Here is a 21,368-nt window from a genome sequence, read left to right as displayed (position 1 = left end):
TGTTTCCAAATTAACAATATATAGTTACAAAGATAATGGGAATCCTTGTCCAGATTTTGTTTCTAAAATCCCAACTATTTAAACAAATAACAAACATCAAAGCAGAATATTTTAGAATCAAAAATACTGACTTAATTAAAATAAGAATATGTGACAGGCGTGGTGGCACACATTTATAATCCCAGTGGGCTTGGGAGGCTGAAGCAAGAAGATCTGAAGTTCAGAGCCAGTCTCAACAACTTAGCAAGGCCTTAAGCAACTCAGCAAGACCTTGTCTCGAAATAAAATACAAAATGGGCTGGGGATATGGCTCAGTAGTTAGGTGCCTCTGGGTTCAATCCCTGGTACCAAAAAAAAAAAAGTAACTTACTTTTTATTGATTTTGGAATGATGATATTATTTTTTGATGAAGTTTTTAGGGCTTGCTGAATTTGCCACTGTTTTGGAGACAATTTCAGTAGAAAGAATCCGTATTTCATGTACTCTCTAAGGAGGAATTCTGTTTTTGCTATTTCACTAACTCAAAAGAAAACAAAGATATGGTTATGTGTATCTGGGTCAAAGCATATACATTAAAAATATTTCATAAAATTCATTATCTTGATTATGTAGCTGATTAATAATGTACTTGTCAAAAACTGTACACATGGCCATAAAGATATAAGCTTCAATAAGATATGAGAAGAAAGAAACTGGTGGGAATGTCACCTGAATGGAATGTGCCCAGAGATTCTCTCTAAGCTGATGACAATTTTTCTCTGTTGTGGGAAACAATTTTTCTCTGTTGTAAAACACTTGGGAAACACTCTACTTATTATATTAAGTTTTAGACAGAAGCTAACAACAACAACAACAACAACAACAAAATGGCACTTACATAAGGGAAAGAAAGTGTATTTACACTTTAAGAGGCAACTCATGGGATTCACTACAGACAAAATTTCACCCTCCAGTAAGTTCTTAGGGGTAGGTATTATTATCACCAACTTTCTAAAGGAGAAATGGATGACTTGCAAAGTCATCTAGTGCTCAAACCTAGGTCTGTCTGACTCCAATGCCCAACAATACCTAGACACCTGAACTGTAAGCTCCAGCTTCACATTGCTTCACACCAACATGGGACAAGCAGAAAATACTGAAAATAAGGAAGGACAGCCTGCGTGAGAAGAGAGAATCTTTCTGCATCTTCCTTATTCAGACCCTGAGGGGCACCTTTATTGATATTGCATCTTATCAATATCCCTATCTTCCATTCTTTATCTGTCAGAGAGAAACATCCTTCAGCTCTGGTGTCAGAGTGGTATTCAAGGATGAGTAAATGGCTCGCTTATGTTTCAGCAGTTGGAAGATGATGGGATCCCTTTCCTTGACCACTCTTTGGATAGAAATCTTCCCAGATGTGCCAAAAAGAGCACAGTGTGGAAACGGGCTGACACGTAAACAATTGTAAACAGGTCCCAGCCCAGCTTGGTGGAAGACCTCCTCAGGCCATCTTGCCCAAAAAGAGAAGAGGACCTGCATCCCTGGCTCTGTCCCAAGCTTGTCTCCATGGTCTTGTGCACCTTTCTAGAATGAAGAGACACAGAAGCAATAAGAAAGTGCTTTGGCAGAGTGTTTGGAGAGTGTCACTGGGTGGCCATTTTCATAAATGCAAACATAGCGGCTGGCTGCCGCTCTGCTTCCACAAACATCCTTGAAATGTGCAGAATTTTCTAATTACTCTGCAGGGTGAAGGAGGGAAGGGGATTCTCCATCTTGGAGCACCTTCAACTTTAGGTTTCTAAAACAGAAGAGGCTGTTGTAACAAGAATGTGTTTGAAACACATATTTTGTTGTTCACTTGGTCTCAAAGAAGCTACCATCCATTTCATTTGAGGCACTTTAAATAGTTATTGCCCTCCTCCCAAGAACTTCTAGGATGTTACAAGTCTAGGATGAGGTCTCAGAGGAGATAGGGACATCCAGTTACGAAAAAGAAAAAAACAGGGGCCTGGTTGTAGCTCAGGGGTAGAGCACTTGCCTGGCATGCATGAGACACTGGGTTCGATCCTCAGCACCACATAGAAATAACAAATAAAATAAAGGCATTGTGTCCATCTACAACTAAAAAAAATTGTTTAAAAAAGAAAAAAAAAACCAAGTTTTAGTGTTACTTGATTCTCAAACCATAGTGTCTCCTGGATTGTGAAATTAGTGTCCCAGGATGGTGACAGAAATATTTTTTGATGTTAAAAATTAGTTCAAGCAAGTTTCTTCTACTATACAAGGAAACATACAAAGAAAGAGTAGTAGATTCAAAGAGAGAGTAGCAGATGGGTAATCCCAGCAGTTTAGGAAGCTTTGGCAGGAGGATTACAAATTCAAAGCCAGCCTCAGTAATTTAGTGAGCCCCTGAGCAGCTTAGCAAGATCCTGTCTCAAAATAAAAAATAAAATAGCCTGGGGATGTGGTTCAATAGTAAAGCACTGGTGGGTTCAATCCCTGATACAAAAAAAAATATGTATAATATGTCAAAATACATTCTACAGTCATGTATAACTAAAAAGAAAAAAATTAAAACGTGGACTGTGCAATAATATTAATTAATTCCAACTCCTGCTCCTATAGTTGATTTTTAACAGCAATACTAGATTCTACTAAGAATAAGTACACCCAGTGGCCTGGGAGGCTGAGACAGGAGGATTGCAAGTTCAAAGCCAGCCTCAGCAACAGCAAGGTGCTAAGCAACTCAGTGAGACCCTGTCTCTAAATAAAACACAAAATAGGACTGAGGATGTAGCTCAGTGGCCAAGTGCCCTGAGTTTAATCCTCAGTACTCAAAAAAAAAAAAAAAGTACAAATATAAAAAAATACTACCAATTATAATCGTAGGGCAATTGTAAAATGAATCCTAATTTTGGAGGTATTAAAATGTCGGGAAAAATATGTTCTAAGATGACTAAAAGAAAGGGCACTTAGAAGATGATTTATTGTGTACTTCTAACATCGGTTTGCTTCTTTTCAACTAATTTCTTTACTTCTGTGTCTACGAGTTAGAGAACCTTTTCCGAGAGTGGCCAAGTACTGATGCCCAGGCAGAGACAGGTTACTGATTTTAAACCTGTTCACACTTATAACATCATCAGCAGACAGGGGTTGCTCCCACTCAGGTCCAGCCAGACAGGAGCAGGTTCCAGTGGGAGGCGGGAACTGGATAATGAGAAGCTAGAGCCTGCCCTCACCTCTTCACGGCCTGCACCTCCATGCTGGCTTTCTTTAGCTCTGCTGTCATTTGAAGTTTGTTTATAGTTTCTTGTGCTGCACTGAAAAGTAACAGAGAGTTGTGGGTTGGTCTGGGGTCGTGCCATATTCTGAGAAACTAAGACAAACAAAGTGGGGAGAGGTATTTGGCCAGAGTGAAGATAACACTAACATTTTGAGAGCATCTACGGATCTCTGGTCATTTTCTCGAAGGAACTCTTCAAAGGCCATTGCGTCATGCTCGAGCTTTATTTCTGCCGTTCTAAGTTGCCTTTCCCTCGTTGCTATGTGTTTTTCAAACTTATTAATTGTGCTTCTTTTGGCTGACAGAGAATACTAGGAATATGGAAAACACAAAGTCCGTCAAGAACATGAGCACACATTTCAAATACATTTCGACAGTCTCACGATAAAGCGGGGAGATAAGTTATACAGTAAGTGAGCATTTGTATTAGAAGTGATATTGTGCCCAAATCTGGGGACAAGAGCTTTTATCTCATGAAGGGTAATCCCAGCAGGTCAGGAAGCTTAGGCCGGAGGATTACAAATTCAAAGCCATGAACTTTGAGGAACTGTCACAAGGGAGAGAAATTATTTTCACTTTAAAAAAAATTTTTTTTAATATTTATTTTTCAGTTTTCGGCGGACACAACATCTTCGTTGGTATGTGGTGCTGAGGATCGAACCCGGGCCGCACGCATGCCAGGCGAGCGCGCTACCGCTTGAGCCACATCCCCAGCCCCCAAATTCTTTTCACTTTTATGAAAGGACTGTAATGTGCCAAAATAGCTATGCACCATAAATCAAAAATAGCTGCCTATCTCTCCAAAGAGCAGTGCCATCTATTATTCTTAGCATTTTATCCTCCAATTCTTACTGGACATCAGGAAACTGGTCTGTCTGAATCCACAAGGCTACCAGCTTCTCCACCAATAGGAAGGACCTTGGGAGGAAGCACTGTCAACCCCACGGTGCCAGACATGCCTTTCTCCCTGCTGTTTAACCAGACCCAAGTACGATTTGACATCTACTTTTTTTTTTTTTTTTTTGGTACAGAATATAATAATACACTTGGGTTTCTAATCCATACATGAAAAATAGATTATAAAACAAAGCCACATATGTGATAATATACATGAACTTCAAATACAGAAATGAATTAATTTGTCAGGAACAGTGGCACATGCTTATAATCCCAGTGGCTCAGAAGGCTGAGGCAGGAGGATCTTGAGTTCAAAGCCAGACTTAGCAATCTAGTGAGGCACTTAGCCACTCAGTGAGACCCTGTCTCTAATAAAATATATAAAAAAGGGATGGGAATGTGGCTCAGTGTTAAGCACCCCTGGGTTCAATCCCCAGTACCAAAAAAAGAAAGAAAGAAATGAGTTAATTTTGGGAAGTCACAACCAATAATAAGATTTCATCCATTAATTTCACTAATAACAAAAAGATTTCATCCATTAATTTACTCTTCAAGGAGTTATAGAGTGCCTGCCTATTGGGTGCCAGAACTGTTTTACGTGGTGCACATTGAGTGGTGAACAAAACAGATACAATGGCTTTCGTGGAATGTCTATTCTAAGAGGGAAGAGGTGATATAGGAGAATGGAGTTGATATAGAGGGCAAGGGCATAGAAAGGGTATCTGAGGAAGAAATTGTCCCCCTAGAAGGAAAAGCCCCCAATGGAGAGGCCTTGAGGCAAGGTGCATCTCAGGAGCAGCAAGTAGACCACTGTGGCTGGAAGGAGCCAGCAAGAGGTCAGTGGTGGGAGCAAGCTCAGAGAGAGGCAGGAACCCATCAGGGCATTCCAGGTCTTGAGCCACGAGGGGCATGATCCTCCTACCAGGGAGAAGAGACTGTAGGAAGCAAAAGTAGGAGTGGGCCAGTGTTCAGAAGCTATAACAACAATCCATGCAGACTTAGCAGCGGCTGGGACTAGAGTGGTGGTGGAAGAGTCTAATTGTGGTTAGATCTTGAACAAAGATGTGGTTTGTGAGAAGAGTCAAGGAGAACCACAGCGTTTGGGCCTGAGCAACTGGAAAAATGGAATGGATGTCTACTGAGTAGATGAGATGAGGTTGCCAGGGTGGGAAGATGACCGCAGGAGCAAAGCTTTGAAAATGTTGGGTTTGAAAAGCCTGTGGAAAATATCTTTACCTACAAATTCAGGTTCTTTAAAGGACATAAAAGAACTCAGTTTCTTTCTTTCCTGTGGTGTAAGCTTTGGTAGTGTGCATCTTTTAAGGAATCTGTCTATTTCATTCATGTTCTCAAATTTATTGCCATAAAGTTGCCCATCAGAGTACATTCATGATACATTAGCATTCACATGTCTTTTAGATGGGTATTTCAGCTCCCAATTCTGCCACAAACAGAAAAAGGAATGAAGAAAAGATGGAAGAAAGAAAGAAAGAAAGAAAGAAAGAAAGAAACCATAAAACCAATCTGGCTTTTGAAAATTATTATAAGTGACCCAGAGGTAGTCAGACTTCCAAATTTCAAGGGCATACCCCGAGATTGCCCCCACTGCTGACACCAACTGCAAGTTCAAGGAGTTCCTCAAAACCACCTCTGTCCTGGCAATTTTCCAGAGGAATTCACAAAACTCATGGGTTCCGTTTATAACAAGGAAATAACACAGATTAGAGTCAGCTACAGGTAGAGGCCCATCGGGTAGGGTCTGGGAAGTTCTAACTGCAAAGGTTCCTGGATTCCCTCTCCCTGGAAAGGATGTGTTACCCACTCGGCAGCTGCACAGAGACACAGTGTTGCTGGTGAGGGAAGCTCAACTGAGCTTCAGTGTCCAGAGTTTTCACTGGGGCTTCATGAGGTAGACGTGACTCATTGATAGACCACAGGGTTGATCAGTCTTTGGTCCCTAATCCTGAGTAGGAGCTGGCCAGAGTCCCGGCTCTAAGTCACATTGTTGGTTTTCCTGTCATAGTCATCTTAAGACTGTCAGATGTGGCCTGCGCCTCACCCTTAAAATCACTGGGAGTCAAGAGCAAAGCCAGACTTTCTTTGGGCAAAGCCATTTTTTTTTTTAAACTACATGTAAGTCTTTTTGATAAGGGGACTCTACAAGTCACTTTGGGACTTTGGGACACTTCACCAAACTGGTTGGGAGGAAGGAAGGAGATGATAAAGAATAGAACGAGGCACATTTAATACAAATGACTATAATTCTAGCAAATCTATCAACCTTAAGCTGCTTTGGATGTCAGTTATGTCACTAGGATTTTGGGATAAAGGTCCAAATGGCACCCAGAAAATAATATTTAACAAACAAAGGCATCAGGTTATATTTATAACTTCAAGGGAGACCTTCCATGTGGACTGCAGCTGGCAGCCAAGTGACTTCCGTTCCAGAATATGTGGTGTGACATTGTGAAAAGTTAAACATGTTTTCATTCACTCATCCACATCAAAGACTTTAGAAGAGGCAGATGATCTTCTCTAGATGATTAGACACTTGACAGCTGCATCGTAAACAACATTCAACGAATTTCTTTTGTAATTATTCTCCCTTTGTCAAGAGCGTGGTGTCTCTGCTTCATTGATGGTAAATGAATATTCATAGGAAGATATTACGTAATCATGTTTTCAGGTATCTACCTGCTAGCTAGGGGTTTTTGATGGTAGGATAAAAGCCTCTGACATTTTTATAGGAAGTTCTTCAATGGGGACCTGGCGCTTTCTTCTGGCCAAAGTGGGCATAGTCAAAGCTGGAAGGGTTCTGGACTTTTCTGACAGCAGGGTCTTTGTGTTTTTCACTGCTTGGCACACAGTAGGCACTCAACACACATTTTTCAAATGAATGAATATAGAAATAAACTGATCTCTTCAGCTAATAGATTTGTAACACGTAATGGCAAAATACAAGGTATGTAAGGTGAACATTTAGTGATGCTATGCAAGAAGCCTTCTATTTGGCTACTGGGAGAAAGAAATTATTTTTACTACCTCAAGTAGAAACCTGTCTCTCTGGTCATTAATAAATTCATGAACAGTCCTTTTCGCATCTGCACCTGTAAAGAAAATTGAAATAGACTTGAATTTAGTACTTTATCTGTCAGAGATGTTGTATGGAATGAAAGTGTTAAGTTGTGATATATATAGTCTGTAGTTACTTTTTTTCCTTAAACTATAACTTCCAAAAAAACTTTTCCTAACCAAAAAATAAAATTAATAATAGTAATTACCATTTATTTTATGCCCAATCATGGTCTGGGAACTTTATTAAACACTTTAAATATATCATTGAATCCTGACAATTATCCAAATGAGGTATTTATTGCTATCCCATCCTGTCTGTGTCCTAAGGCTGAAAGTTGTCAAAAGTCTTGTCCCAGATCACACAGCTAACCAGCAGCAGAGTCGGGGATGTGTCTCCCAGGATATGTCTCCCAAGCCTGGGTTGTACTGAATAAGACTAAATTGGTTTAAATCTTAATGCATGGACAATTCAGAGATACAGAGTCCTTAGGCAAAATGTTTTTGGGGACCACAAACCAAATTTATATCAGGAAAGAACAGGATAACAACTAGTTTTACCATTCAGCAAACTAAAATAGAAAATACCCTTTATATACAAAGATATGAAAAATTGTGCTCTATAGGTGTAATAAGAATTGTAATGCATTCCACTGTTGTATATTTAAAAAAAATAAAATCAATTAAATCCAAAATATAATAAAATAGTAAATACCAAAAATATCCCTTCAAGTTTTCTTCATTTTGCAAATTTATACAAATCCTGCATTTCAATAATGTTTGTTTCATAAAAAGAAACACATAACTAAACATGATACAGAGCAAAGTCTCTCAATATAACATAAGTGGAAGTGGAAATAAAACATTTCCTGAATGACCACTGAGCCTGTGCAACATCAGGAGGACTAATCTCTTCCTGGAGTCCTATTCACCCATCTCTAACTAGCTGGGGGGAACATGAATAAAGTCCTCACCCTGTCTATGCCTCAGTTTCCTCATCTGTCCAATGAGGATACTAATTGTGGTAGATTCTATTACCCAAATATCAGCTGCTTCTCTATGAGGGATTATTCCCTGCCCTTTTGATGTCAGGTTCGTCCTTGACTCGATTTGGCCATGGAATGGGCATGGACATGTTCTATGTTGCTTCCAAGCAGAAGGTTCAGGAACCACCACCCATTTCTCTTTCCCACTTTGCTGCAACCCCAGTAACATCCTAGACAGGATGTTTGTTCCTACAGCAGAAGGACAACTGATCGATTGTTTCTATAGTGGAAGATCCAGGGGAAAAAAAATATCAAACTTAAAAAGTGAATGAGAACTAAACTGCTGGGACTGGAAGTCACTGAAATTCAGAAGTGGCTTATTACCAAAGCATAACTTAAGTACAACTGTGACTATTTCATAATGGTGCTGGGAGAAGGAAATGAAGCAATGGATCATGAAACATACGGTAACATCCCAACAATTGTTAGCTGCTGTTAAAAACAATACAATTGGAATGGGGAATCATTTAACTTTTTAAGGTCAATACTGATGGCCATGATGATTATTGCAGTCATCAATTAGCATTAGTTGGGTGGTAACAAACAACAAACTTTGGAGCCACCCCTAAACTATTTAGTGTCTTCACTCGGCCTTAAGCCAAGGAGATTTTGGTTTGGAATTGCAAGTTATTTTGTGGCTCCTCCCACTTAGTGGATTATGCAATGTGTGTGACCTCAGTCTTCGCTTGGCTAGGGAGACTGCTCTCCTAGCTCTGGAATTGGGTGTAACCCATTGGGCCTGGACAGCCCACTTCCTACCTTATTTGGCAGAAGAACAGTCTATGGAAAACCTTTGAAGTTTCCCCCATACATAATAAAGCAAATGTGGGGCTCTTGAGCTCTCTTCCCAGTGTGGAAGCTTGACCCCTAAGGTCAAAGAGCCATCCCATCCCCACTTTCTGAAATTACTTTCTGTGTAGTGTGTGTGTGTTGTGTGCTTTTTTTTTTTTTTTTCCCACCACCTTCTTTTCTTAGCTTTATGTTGCAGACAGCTCACTCCACGCAGAGGAAACCCAAATTCCATTGCCCAGTAGGACGTGGGCACCAGGCCTTGATTTAAATTCTGATTCACCAGAAATTCTGGGTGACTCAACCTCACTAAGCCACTTTCATCCTATGCAAAGAGGAGAGGAGGCCAAACTATCTAACAGCATTTTGTTGAGGAATAAATAAAATGCATATCAAAGTCATCAGTGCTTAGTGCACAATTATCTTTTTCAATGTATTTTTTTAAACTTTACATAAGGGAAATCACCAACATTCATAATGAGCCCCCTTGGACCTGTCAGCTACCTTAACCTTATCAATGATTTGCCAGTCTCATCTGTCGCCCTCCTCCTCAGTTCTTCCCCTCACTGGAATATTTTAAAGAAAATCAACACTCTTGGATCATTTCATCCCTTGAATACCCAGTATGTACTCCTCCTGACCAGGTAGTTTTAAAACATGACCATCATACCACTTTCACACTTCACAAAGCCAATTCCTTAATGTGATCCCCACCTCAGGTATACACATATCCCCCTTCCCAACATTTTTTCCATACAATTCATTTGTTCAAGAAACCAGGCAGATTATCCTGTGGAATTTTCCATATAATGAATCTGACATATTTCATCCTTATAATGTTATGTAACATGGTGCTCAGACCCTCATATTTATTCAATTAGACTCGGGTTCAATATATTCAGCATGACCCCTAAGGTCAAAGAGTCATCCCGTATCCACTTTCTGAAATTACTTTCTGTGTAGTGTGGTTTTTTTAAATTATTTTTTTAAGAGTCTTATCCACTCTTTTTTTTTCTTTTTTTTTTTTAGTTGTAGTTGAACACAGTACCTTTATTTTTACATAGTGCTGAGGATTGAAACCCAGGACCTCACACATGCTAGGCAAGTGCTCTACCACTGAGCCACAACCTCAGCCCATACTTGGACATATTTAATGGGAAGAAAAAAAAAAAAAGAATGAAAGTGCTCACTTTCGCTTTCATTTGGTCACTTAGGATGGGTCAGCCTGAATGAAAATAAATTTGAATATCCTATCAACTTATTAGAAATAAGCTCAGTCTACCTGAACGTGGTGACTGGCTGGCTGGGCCGCTGGAATTTTATCCTTCTAATCTAATAAGACTCATAATTGTAGGTTTTCCATTTTGGCTATTCTAGCTATCAGATAGATCTTCGAAGCAAGAGAACTTAGGTGATAAAGCCTTCCTCAAGGTGCAGGGTGTCTCTCTCCATCACTCACTGGGGATGAGCAGTCTGAAAGCCCCTGAGACAAGCCATTCAGGACTACTGTTGGATGGCAAAACCAAACTCAGGCTGCCAGTCGCACAGAGAGGAAATGGCACTTCTGCCATGTAGGCAGATGAGCTGTCCATGACACCGAGTTGCCTGTGGACTTCCTTTGCTGGTGACTTAGCACTTTGCTCTTATTACTGAGTAGGTGGAAATAAAATGAATGGGGTCGCTGGCTAATTTTACTATCACGTAGGTGTGTTTTCAACCTGAATTCAGGCAGGGAATGTGAGGTTGAAGAATACATAGCAGTTTCATTCAAATCGACTCCTGACTAGAAATAGAGTCAGAGGGAGATTTAAGGGAAAATGTCCCAATGTTTTATCTGTATAACCAGCACAAATGGATAACCCAGCTTCCATGGCTGAGGGAGCCCAGACTGCCCTGGACGACACTAATTTCACTGTTTCCTTTTTTGAAGTGTCTACCCTGTGGCATTTACTTCCAAGAGACCAGCGACATCTTTGTGAAACAATAATGGTGGGCACCCAGGTTGTTTCCTCCGCTATGCTTCCCTAGTTATCCCGAAACTTCCACAGTGGCAACAAGGATTCTTGAAATCCCTCACTCCAGGCAGAATTCTTTCTATGCCACCTGGCATTTTAAATGCCCTTGATGACCTGGGTTCACCATTCTACAGAGGCCAATTCTGAAACAGCAGGTGAGATCCAGACATGCCCTAGAACTTGTGGTGAAGTCTCTGGCATTATGTGCCACCATGTCACACAATTCCATGTGCACCTATCAAATTTTCTAAACCATTTCGCTTGGTTTTATGGTTTGGATATGAGGTGTCCCCAAAAGCTCCTGTGTTAATGCAGGAATATTCAGAGGTAAATGATTTGATGGTGAGAGCTGTCACCTAACCAGTCCATCCTGGTGATAACTGTAGGCAGGTGGGTGTGGCTGGAGGAGGTGGGTCACTGGGTTGTGCTCCTGAAGGTTGCATCTTCTCGGTAGACCCTTCCACTTGCTCTCTCTGCTCCCTGGCCACCATGACCCTGAGAAGCTTCCCTTTGCCACATCCATCTTCCATGATGTTCTGCCTCACCTTGGGCCCAGAGTCATGGAGTCAGCTCACCATGGCCTGGGTCTCTGAAACTCTGAGCCAAAATGAACTTTCCCTCCTCAGAAAGCTGTTCTTGTCTGGTATTTCAGCCACAGCCCTAGGAGGCTGACTAAGGCACATGACTTCTGTTTTGATTACTGAATTCAGAGTCCTTTTCTAAATATTTTTCTTATTCTCTCAAGATTTTCTTTTCAGGGGCTGGGGTTGTAGCTCAGTGGTAGAGCGCTTGCCTGGCACGTGTGAGGCGCTGGGTTCCATCTTCAGCACCACATAAAAGAGTAAATGAATAAAATAAAGTTCTAAAAAAATCTTTTTAAAAAAAGATTTTCTTTTCATAATTTTGGAAACTGAAAAGACTTTGGGAGCCAGAAGTAAAACATTTTAAGTTACCACAGCAAATCCTGGGCACTTGATATGGGTCTGTCTGTCCATTCTTCCTTCCTTATTTTTTTTTTAATTTAAAAAATTGGAAAAAAGATTCATTTATGGGAAAAGATTTTATGACTCAATCATAAATCATTAGGCACTTCTTGATCTGATAAGTAGGGAATATTCATGTCATTTTTGATGCCCAGATTGCCTTCTTTCATAAAACAATTATTAGCATTTTGGAGTATTTTAATATGTTACCTTCAAAGGCCATTAAACCCAGTTATGTTTTTGAAACAAGAGGCATACTTACTAAATTCTATTAGCTTCCTGGTTCTGAATATATGAATTCTACAGCTACTCCATTCTTAGAAAGTTTCTGTATTTCCACAAATAAAACTCAGTATGAATGGCTGGCACCTTTGCCAACTTAAATACTGTATTATTTTGGCAGTGACTATCTTCCTGAGAGCCATAAAAATGAGAATCAGTCTTCTTGGTAAAATATGCCTTCCCGTTTAAAAATAGATTCTCTCCCAATTCTCAACCCCCTTTTACAGAGACTTTCCCTTAATTATAAGCTAGCATACTTTCTGTTTTTTCTCACCTCCAGAAAAGCACCCAACTCCGAAATCAACAATATTCAAAACAATATTCGGAATCAAAGAGTAACTTAGACTTACCTTCTGTTAATCTGAGAATAAGAATTGGATCTAACCCAAATTTTTCAAATGAGCCATCACCTCTGTCAGAAAGAAGAGCTATTTGGCTCAGGTGTGAACGACTCTTCATTCGGGATGAAAAAGTAGACTTTTGGTAGACTTTCATGCTACGGTTCAAAATTTTTTCCTGCCCAAGTGCAAAGTTTAGAAGAATTTTTAATGTATCCAAGTAATCTTGTTTTCAAATAGAGATCATATATAAAAATGGCATTTCTAATAAATGATATTAACATTAAACCAGCAACCCTCAATTCTTATCTTTGAAGGAATGCATAATTTCCTTCCTTTAGAAAACTGAGTATAAATATATTTAAAAATTAATTTTTATTAAATTGTGTTTCACAAATATGAAGGACTGGAAAATGTCCTTCTGCATTTATTTATATATTTTCACAGTTTTATCTTGCCCAAAGTGTTGAGTCCATGAAATTGAAAACCTGAGAGAAAAATAGAAGTCCCAAGTGGACATTTAAAAAAATTTTTTTAGGCTTCAGATTTCATATTTTCTCAATTTAATTTTGGGAGAAGTTCAACACAACTATATAACACCTGCGGGAAACCATCACACACAGATGAACCAGTTGTCAAGCATTTCTAGATATTTTTCTCATTCTAACAAAGGTAAAGAAAGTCCTGATGTCAACCTTTGCTCCACGAGGAAGGAAAGTAAATCTGAAATGTTAGCTGTGACCACACACACAGTGAGAGCAACACTGCAAGGCACACACTGGCATAGCTCTACACCAGATCATTCTGAAATGGTACCCCCTCCTCCACTCTTATCCCTTCTTCCTCCTCCCCACTCCCCAACACATAATATTGTCTGTCCACATATCTTGTCAGCTCAGCCAATTTTGACTTCTTCTTGGAGACTCTGCTCCTGTTATTTCAGTGAAGTCTTTGCCTACACATCACCACCACCCTGTTCTCTCACCGGTAAAGGTGGGCAGACCTTTGTCTGTGTTTCCTTTGACGCCTCTGTTACAGTAGCCCGTCAACTCTAAGATGCCACTTATTTTAAGAAAGCATTAGCTGGGTGCAGTGGCACACACCTGTAATCCCAGAGGCTTGGAAGACTGAGGCAGGAGGATCACACTTCAAAGCCAGCCTCAGCAATTTAGCAAGGCCCTAAGCAACTCATTGAGACACTGTCTCTATATAAAATACAAAAAGGGCTAGGGGTGTGGCTCAGTGGTTAAGTGCCCCTGGGTTCAATGCCTAGTGCCAAAAAAGAAGCACTGTTATTTTATGCATGGCCAATGACATCCTATCTATGGAAGCTGCATTCCAATTTTAGAAATGCAAAAATGTGAAAAACGTGGGTGTTGTTGGAGTAGGGTACTTTGTAGTTGCCATACTGGATTATAACACCTGTCTTCTGCCATTGGGTGGCGATCTTTGCAGATCCCTGCCTTGTGCTGGGTGTCTCCCCAGGACAGTATGGGGCACACACCACGTGAGTCCTCATATCTGACACCATAAAAATTCATAAGAATGATGAATAAGAGGATATGATTATAACATTAATTGGGATTGTGATTTTTAATAAAAGCTTACCCTTTTCTTTGCTGCCATTTCATTTTCTTTGAAAAGAAAGAGATCTTTGAAAAAGACCTTATATGGTCTTTCCTTTTTGACTGATTCATCTTTTGCTTTTTCTGAAAGAAAGAAAGAAATAGAAATAAAGATTTATTATTTTTCCTCTGTTTACCAGAACTATAAGGCTCCTACCAAATGGGGTAGAGTGAGTGGGATGCAGGAGTCTCTAAGAAAGTGGAATGCAGACAGAAATTGCCTCCCTGAGCTGGAATTGGACATGAAGGGCCCAGATCTCTTGGGCAAGATCCCCAGATCCTCTGTTTCCCATGGCACCAAGCACACGGGCTTGGGGAATGAGTTGATAAAACAGAGAGACCTTGCTGGTACGGTGGTTGCGCAACTATGATCCCAAAGACTCTAGAGGCGGAGACAGGAGGATTGTAAATTCAAAGCCAGCTTCAGCAACTTAGAGAGGCCCTAGTAAGACCCTTTCTCAAAAGAAACATAAAAAAGGTTAGGGACCTTGCTCAGGGATTAAGCACCCGTGGCTTCAATCCCCGGTTACAAAAAACTAAAAACAGGCATTTAGCAGAATCATGAGATCATATTTTGAGATGAATATACTATTTCTTCCTATCCTACAGGCACAACTACTGTTACCATTGCCCCACCACTCCCATTAGGAAGACCCTCAGTCCAAATTAGATTGTCTTAGAAAAAAAGTCAGATGTTAACAAGTGCTGGTGAGGATGTAGAGAAACTGGACCCTCAAATGTAACATGGTGCAGCCATTTCTGGGTTTATTTGTGTGTGTGTGTGTGTGTGTGTGTGTGTGTGTAGGGGGTACTAGAGATTGAATTCGGGGGCACTTGACCACTGAGCCACATCCCCAGCCCTATTTTGAATTTTATTTACAGACATGGTCTCACTGAGTTACTTAGCACCTCACTGTTGCTGAGGCTGACTTTGAACTCGTGATCCTCCTGTCTCAGCCTCCAGAGGAGCTGGGATTACAGGCATGCATCACTGTACCCAGCCAATGCAGTCATTCTGGAACATACTCTGGTAGTTTCTAAGAATGTCAAACAGTTGCCATACACCTCACTAATTCTAACATTAGGTATACACCCGAAAGAAAGGAAAACATGTTGACACAAAAACTTGTATATGAAGCTGGGCACAGTGCTGCATGTCTCTGATTCAATCCCAGAGACTCCAGAGGCTGAGGCAGGAGTATTGCAAGTTCAAGGCCAACCTCAGCAACTTATCAAGGCCCTAACCAACATAGCAAGATCCTGTCTCAAAATCGGAAATTTTAAAAAGGGCTGGAGATGTAGCTGAGTGGTAAAATACCTCTGGGTTTAGTCCTCGGTACCAAAAACAAAACAAACAACAAAAAACTTGTACATAAATGTTTCAAGCGGTATTATTCATAAGAGCCAAAAGATGGAAACAACCCAAGCATCCAACACTGAAAAATGATAAACAAAATGTGGTATATCCATACAATGGGAATATTATTTAGGTTTGAAAAGGGATGAAGTACAACATACACTACAACAGGGATAAACCTCGGAAACATATGTTAAACAAAAGAAGCAGGTACCAAAGAACCACATAGGGTATCTTTCCACTTATATGAAATGAACAGAAGAGGCACATCCATGGAGAAGAGATCAGTGTTGCTAGGGATGGTGCAGGGACAGGGGGTAGAATCTGGAGGTCAAAGGATACAGGGTTTATTTTTAAGGTGATGAAACATGCTAAAATTGGCCATGGTGATGGCTGCACATACCTATGAAAACACTAAAAACCATGAACTTATATACTTAATGAAAAAGAAGGCTGACCATTAAAAATAGAAAAATCAACTATATCTCTGAATGGAATTTTAGATTTTATTTATTGAATCTGAAAGAGCAAAAGCCCTTCCTTCTCTGTCCTTATTTTTATTGCTTGGAGGTGTGATGCAGGGGACAGAAATCTTGGGGTTTTTAAAATATCTATTTATGTATGAATTTATTTATTGTGGTGCTGGGGATGGAACCCAGGGGTGTTCTACAACCACTGTGCTACATCCCCAGCCCTTTTAAAAATTTTATTTTGAGACTAAGTCTTGCTAAGTTGCCCAGGCTGTCTTCCAACTTGTAATCCCCCTGCCTCAGCCTCCCTAGTAGCTGGAATGACATGCATAATCACACCTGGCTGAAATTCTGATCTTTAAAAACCAAAAACCAAGACCAGGAATGCTGGCAGCTTGGAGTTGATATCTTAAATCAGAGAGAAAAAGAGAGGGTGACCCACCCCTTACTCCAAACCCCTTACCCTTCTATCTCTACCTCACCCCCCCAAAAAAAAAATCTCCAAAACTTGCCAGCAGGCTAAGGACCTATGAAGAACCTCTGGTTCTGGCTCTGAATCACTCTGGTTCCCCAGGAATTCTGGCTTAATTGGTCCAGAACATCAGCTTTGGGATACACATTATAGCCCCCAGGTGGCGGTAACGTGCTGTGAACGGGAGCATCAAAGCTACCTGAGAAATGGCCACTGTCCAAGGGATGCGGTGGAGGCCATGGGAGTGCCTGGGACTGCAGAAGCCCCAACACGCTGGTTTTCTTTTGTTCTGTTTTTATCAGGGAGAGGGAAAATCACAGAGTGGAGGTCCTGGGTTCAACACAGAGTGTGGCCAGTTCTGGTCACCTGCCGTCCACCCCTCCAGGGAAGGAGGGATCTCGGAGCCCAGAAAACAGGACGCCCTGCACTTGACAGGCAAAGACTGAAGGCGGCTGATTAGTCATCAGCATGGCCCTGGTCTACAATCCAAGGTCACGTGGGGACGCATTCAGGAGTAAGTGAAACAGCAGGGCTTTGTAGTCACAAGAGTGGGGAGTATCCCCCAGTTCCAGGCTGGATGTGGCCAACTTGTTTGAGTCATTCTGAGGGTTGGCAGAGAAGTGAAATTAGGTTGAAGACTCAGAGGAGTGTGGCTGGTCCAGCTGGTAGAGGAACTAGCTGGGTGGAGAGTCCTTCCCTCTGGGCGGGGTTCATACCTGGCAAGAGCAGAGGGGCTTGTGGTTTGGCCTTTGGAGGCGCAGGGAGGCTCAGAGATGTCACGGAAGCACGTGACATTCTAGGCCTTTGTAATCTGTGGAGTAGAGACAACTGAGGGCAGGTCCAGCATCTGGGATTGAGGACAGCAGGAGGAGGAAGGAGAATGGCTGACAGGCTAGAGCCGAGCAGAGGGTGACAAGATTGAGGACCCAAGGGAACCTGGGGCTGGGTGGTTTTGATACCTAATTTTGTGGATTGACAGGACTCAGGAGTGCCTAGATCAAACTGTGTTTCTGAGTGTGTCTGTGAGAGTGTTTCCAGATGAGATCAGCGTTTGAACCAGCAGGGTATCATCCCATCCATTGAGGGCCTGAGCAGAACGACAGGCTAAAGAAGGCCCTTTCTTGTCCTCTTATGGTTTGAGTTGGCATCTCCTCTTGAACCCAGAATGGGACTGACACCATCAGTTCCCCTGGTTCTCAGGGATTCAGACTTGGATTGAATCACACCACCAACTCTCCTGGGTTTCCACCTTGCAGATGGCAGATCATGGGACTTAGCCTCCATAAGTACTGAGCCAATTTCACCCTAATCATCCATCCAAGATGATTTCATCTCAGGATCCCTGCCTCAATTACTTCTGCAAAGACTCATTTTCTAAATAAGTTCATATTGTCATAGACCTATCTTTTGGGGACCACATTCAACCTTCTTCATCACCCTATACTCCCAATGGGCATCAGACTCCAACCTAAGCCACAGCCTCTTACCTTATGGAAAACTGAAAACGACTCAAATGCCCGCAGGCGAGTCAATAAAGGAACTATGGAATAGTCACACGATGTGATTCAGAGCTGTCAAAATGCATGAACTACAATGTACAATGAAATTTCCAAAAGACGATAGTCTGTAGGCTATCCTTTTAAACAGTTGAAGCCAAAGCAAAAAAATATGTTCTTTAAGACTACAAACAGACAATAAGAGAACCCCAGTAATAATCTACACAGGAGTCAACATGGTGGAGACTCAAATGACAGACAACAAGAGATCTGGGGTGTAGGTTTTGTCATGGTGTAATTTACCATTAAGAACCCAGTTTTCATGGGTTCTGATGGGTTCAGAGGTCCATATTATATTATTAATATATAACTTACTTGATTTAAAAAGAGGGCCATGGGGAACAGGGAACTGGTACCAAACGTGTTAATGCTCATGCTTCCTATTGTGTTGTGAGTAATAAAGACCTTTGTGTCTGATCCAAGAGTTTTGTAACTCTTCTTGGCATCCATGAAACTAGATAGCTAAGCAACTTGGAAATAGGAGAAACTCTTACGCCCTTCACAGTTCTTGACACAGTAATCTAAATTCTTTTTAATAAAAAGGCATCATCCAGGGGCTGGGACTATGGCTCAGTGGTAGAGCACTCGCCTAGCACATGCAAGGTGATGGGTTTGATCCTCAGCACCACATAAAAATAAATAAAGATTGTGTCAACTACAACTAAAAAAATTTTTTTTAAAAAGGCATCATCCAATATATATACTACTCTAGTATTCTGCATCTTGTTTTTTCAGTTACCAATACTTAGAAATTCTTTTTATATTAGCACATATATGATCATCTTATCCAAAAAGACAGCTGACTAGCATCTCATTCCCTCATATTATGAACTAATCCCACACCAATGGACATGATAAAACAAAAAGTCAAAATGTTAAAGAGTGGTGAGATAAAACTTTGGGACTTTGCTAACATTCTGCACTGATGCTGTCAAGAACTGAAGATGAAACAACTTTCCAATCCTTGTGTTATGGTTTCCATACGTGATGTCTCCCCAAAGCTCACATGTAAGAAAATGCAAGAGTTATTCAGAGGGTGGAATGGCTGGATTGTGGGAGTTGTAGGTAATCAATGAATTAACCCATTAATATGGATTAAGTGCGTGGTAACTGTGATAAGGTGGGGAGTGGCTGGAGGAAGTAGGTCACTGGGGGCACGCCTTTGGGGTTTCTTTGTCCCTGGTAAGTGGAGCTCTCTCTGCTTCCTGATGACCATGTCCTGAGCTGCTTTCCTCCCCTGCACCCTTCAGCCATGATGTTCAGCCTCACTTGGAGTCCCAAGAAATGGAACCTGCTGTCTGGACTGAGACCTCTGAAATTGTGAGGCCCCAAATAAACTTTCCCTCTTCTATATAGTTCTTGTGAGGTCTTTTGGGCACAGCAATGGAAAAAAAGCTGGCTAAAAGAGCATGGATATGTGAATGCAAACTTCATTGACTCCCTTCAGTTTCCGACACCTGACTTGCCCACACGTTGCCTTGTCTCCAGCAGTGCTGAGCTACGGCCCCACCCCATGACTTTAAGCAATGAAACCTCATTCTGTCTAGTCTCGTTGGATAACACTTGCTTGGTTTCTAACCTGAACTTGTATCTGCTGATTTGCAGATCTATTCTGCACCTGAATAAAGCTGCCTCTTCCTTCATTTTAACCTGATCTGTGATTTTTGTTTCATAGACATTATGACTGATCCTAGTCATTTGCTCTTACAAAAAAAATACTGCATCGACTATTCTTGTACATACACCTTTAATTATGTGTGCAAATCTATCTGTAGAATTAATTCCCAAAATGGCCCATCCTAAATTTTTTTAAAAAATTTGATAATGGAGCAGGGGCTACTAGTAGTGTCTCGATATCCACACTCTCTCCTTCTATACAAATATGGTCCTCAATTCTAGCATCCCATATGGGCACCCACAGTAGAGAGTACTTTTCTCAACCTCCTTTGGACCTAGGAATACCCATGTGGCTAAGTTCTAGCCAAGGGGATGTCAGTGAAAGTGGTGAATGTATCTTCTAGGCATGCTCTTTCCTTCCTTATAGGTAGGAATATGGATGTAATGATTGGTGCAGAAGCAGTCAAACTGGGCCAAGAATAAAGCCCAGTCATGAGCTAGGTGGTGAGCTCCTGATGTGAACTTCCACATGGACCCGGACTCTGTTTACCCGAGAGAGTATGAAAAACCCCTATCATACATTTAAACCATTGGTTTATATACATGTTTTGTCTTTCACAGTCACACCTATTAATTCTAAATACAGAGTGACAAATGGTCCTCTGTATAGGATGTGTATAGAGTAACAGTTCTCTATAGACATTCTTGGTGTTATCCCATCATTAAACTTGGCCAGAATTATAAGTAAAACAAAATTATTTCCTTTTATACTGCTAAATTCTACTTTCTTGTATATTTACAAAGAAGTAGGAGGATCAAGAGAGAAGGGTGGTAAAGGAGAGAAGAGGGCAGATTTGGTAAAGTTATTTGTGTCCTTTCGTATGACACAATTGAGTTAATGATGACAATTTGAGGAACCCCTGATTTGAAGAAATTTTAAAAATCGAAAAGTCAAACAGAATGTCCTCAGCAGACAGTTTGTAAATTCTTTCCGCCTTAGGCTCTCATGCAGCACCCTCCTTTACTCTCCTAGTACCTTATGGAGCCTAACGGGACCAGACACAAAGGAAGAATTCACTGATTGATTTCTTTTTACCTCCAGAATTCGGTGATGTTGGCAAAACATGTGATGACATTCCGTCTCCTGGACCTGTTCAAAGGAAAGGAAATACATTTTTAAAAATTCTGTGAACACTGTATAAAGGAACTTAATCCAACTGCCAAGACTCTCAAATGACCTTTCTGGCTTTTTAAAAACAATGCACACACAAACTCTTTAAGCCAGTGATTCCAACCATAGGCGCTTACCCCAAGGAAATAATAAAATGACCAGGCAAAAACTATATGCAGTGTCATTCAATAAATAAGAAGTTGATTAGCTATGTCATGCCCCTTACATATATATTACAGACACACACAGAAACCCCTGAGAGTTGTTTCAAAAGCTGTGTGCCAGACATGCACAGACAAACCTCTGGTTTGGTACAATCTCTGCTTTCATCCTGACTTATGTTGAAGTTAGAATTTGGTGATTGAGGAACTCACCTTAGCTGTAAAATTTAAGGCCTGTCAAAACAACAGCAA

General features: G+C 40.9%; 1 protein-coding gene across 1 annotated transcript in view; it reads right to left on the bottom strand.

Annotated features, from left to right (window-relative positions):
• Positions 1-20,920, bottom strand: part of Ccdc38 (coiled-coil domain containing 38) — a 39,675-nt gene extending 18,755 nt beyond the window's left edge. The window contains exons 1-7 of the mRNA XM_040279806.2: positions 20,881-20,920; positions 14,296-14,396; positions 12,700-12,865; positions 7,205-7,269; positions 3,413-3,576; positions 3,222-3,302; positions 371-516 (exon numbers count right to left, since the gene is read on the bottom strand). Coding sequence (XP_040135740.2) covers positions 371-516; positions 3,222-3,302; positions 3,413-3,576; positions 7,205-7,269; positions 12,700-12,865; positions 14,296-14,396; positions 20,881-20,920 — 763 coding nt within the window. The remainder of the gene's footprint in view (positions 1-370; positions 517-3,221; positions 3,303-3,412; positions 3,577-7,204; positions 7,270-12,699; positions 12,866-14,295; positions 14,397-20,880) is intronic.
• Positions 20,921-21,368: the final 448 nt, after the last annotated feature.

This window comes from Ictidomys tridecemlineatus, chromosome 6 (genome assembly GCF_052094955.1).
Source record: "Ictidomys tridecemlineatus isolate mIctTri1 chromosome 6, mIctTri1.hap1, whole genome shotgun sequence".
NCBI classification, from domain to species: Eukaryota; Metazoa; Chordata; class Mammalia; order Rodentia; family Sciuridae; genus Ictidomys; species Ictidomys tridecemlineatus.
The sequence above is the reverse complement of the archived record's forward strand: the minus strand, read 5'-3'. Positions and strand labels throughout refer to the sequence as shown.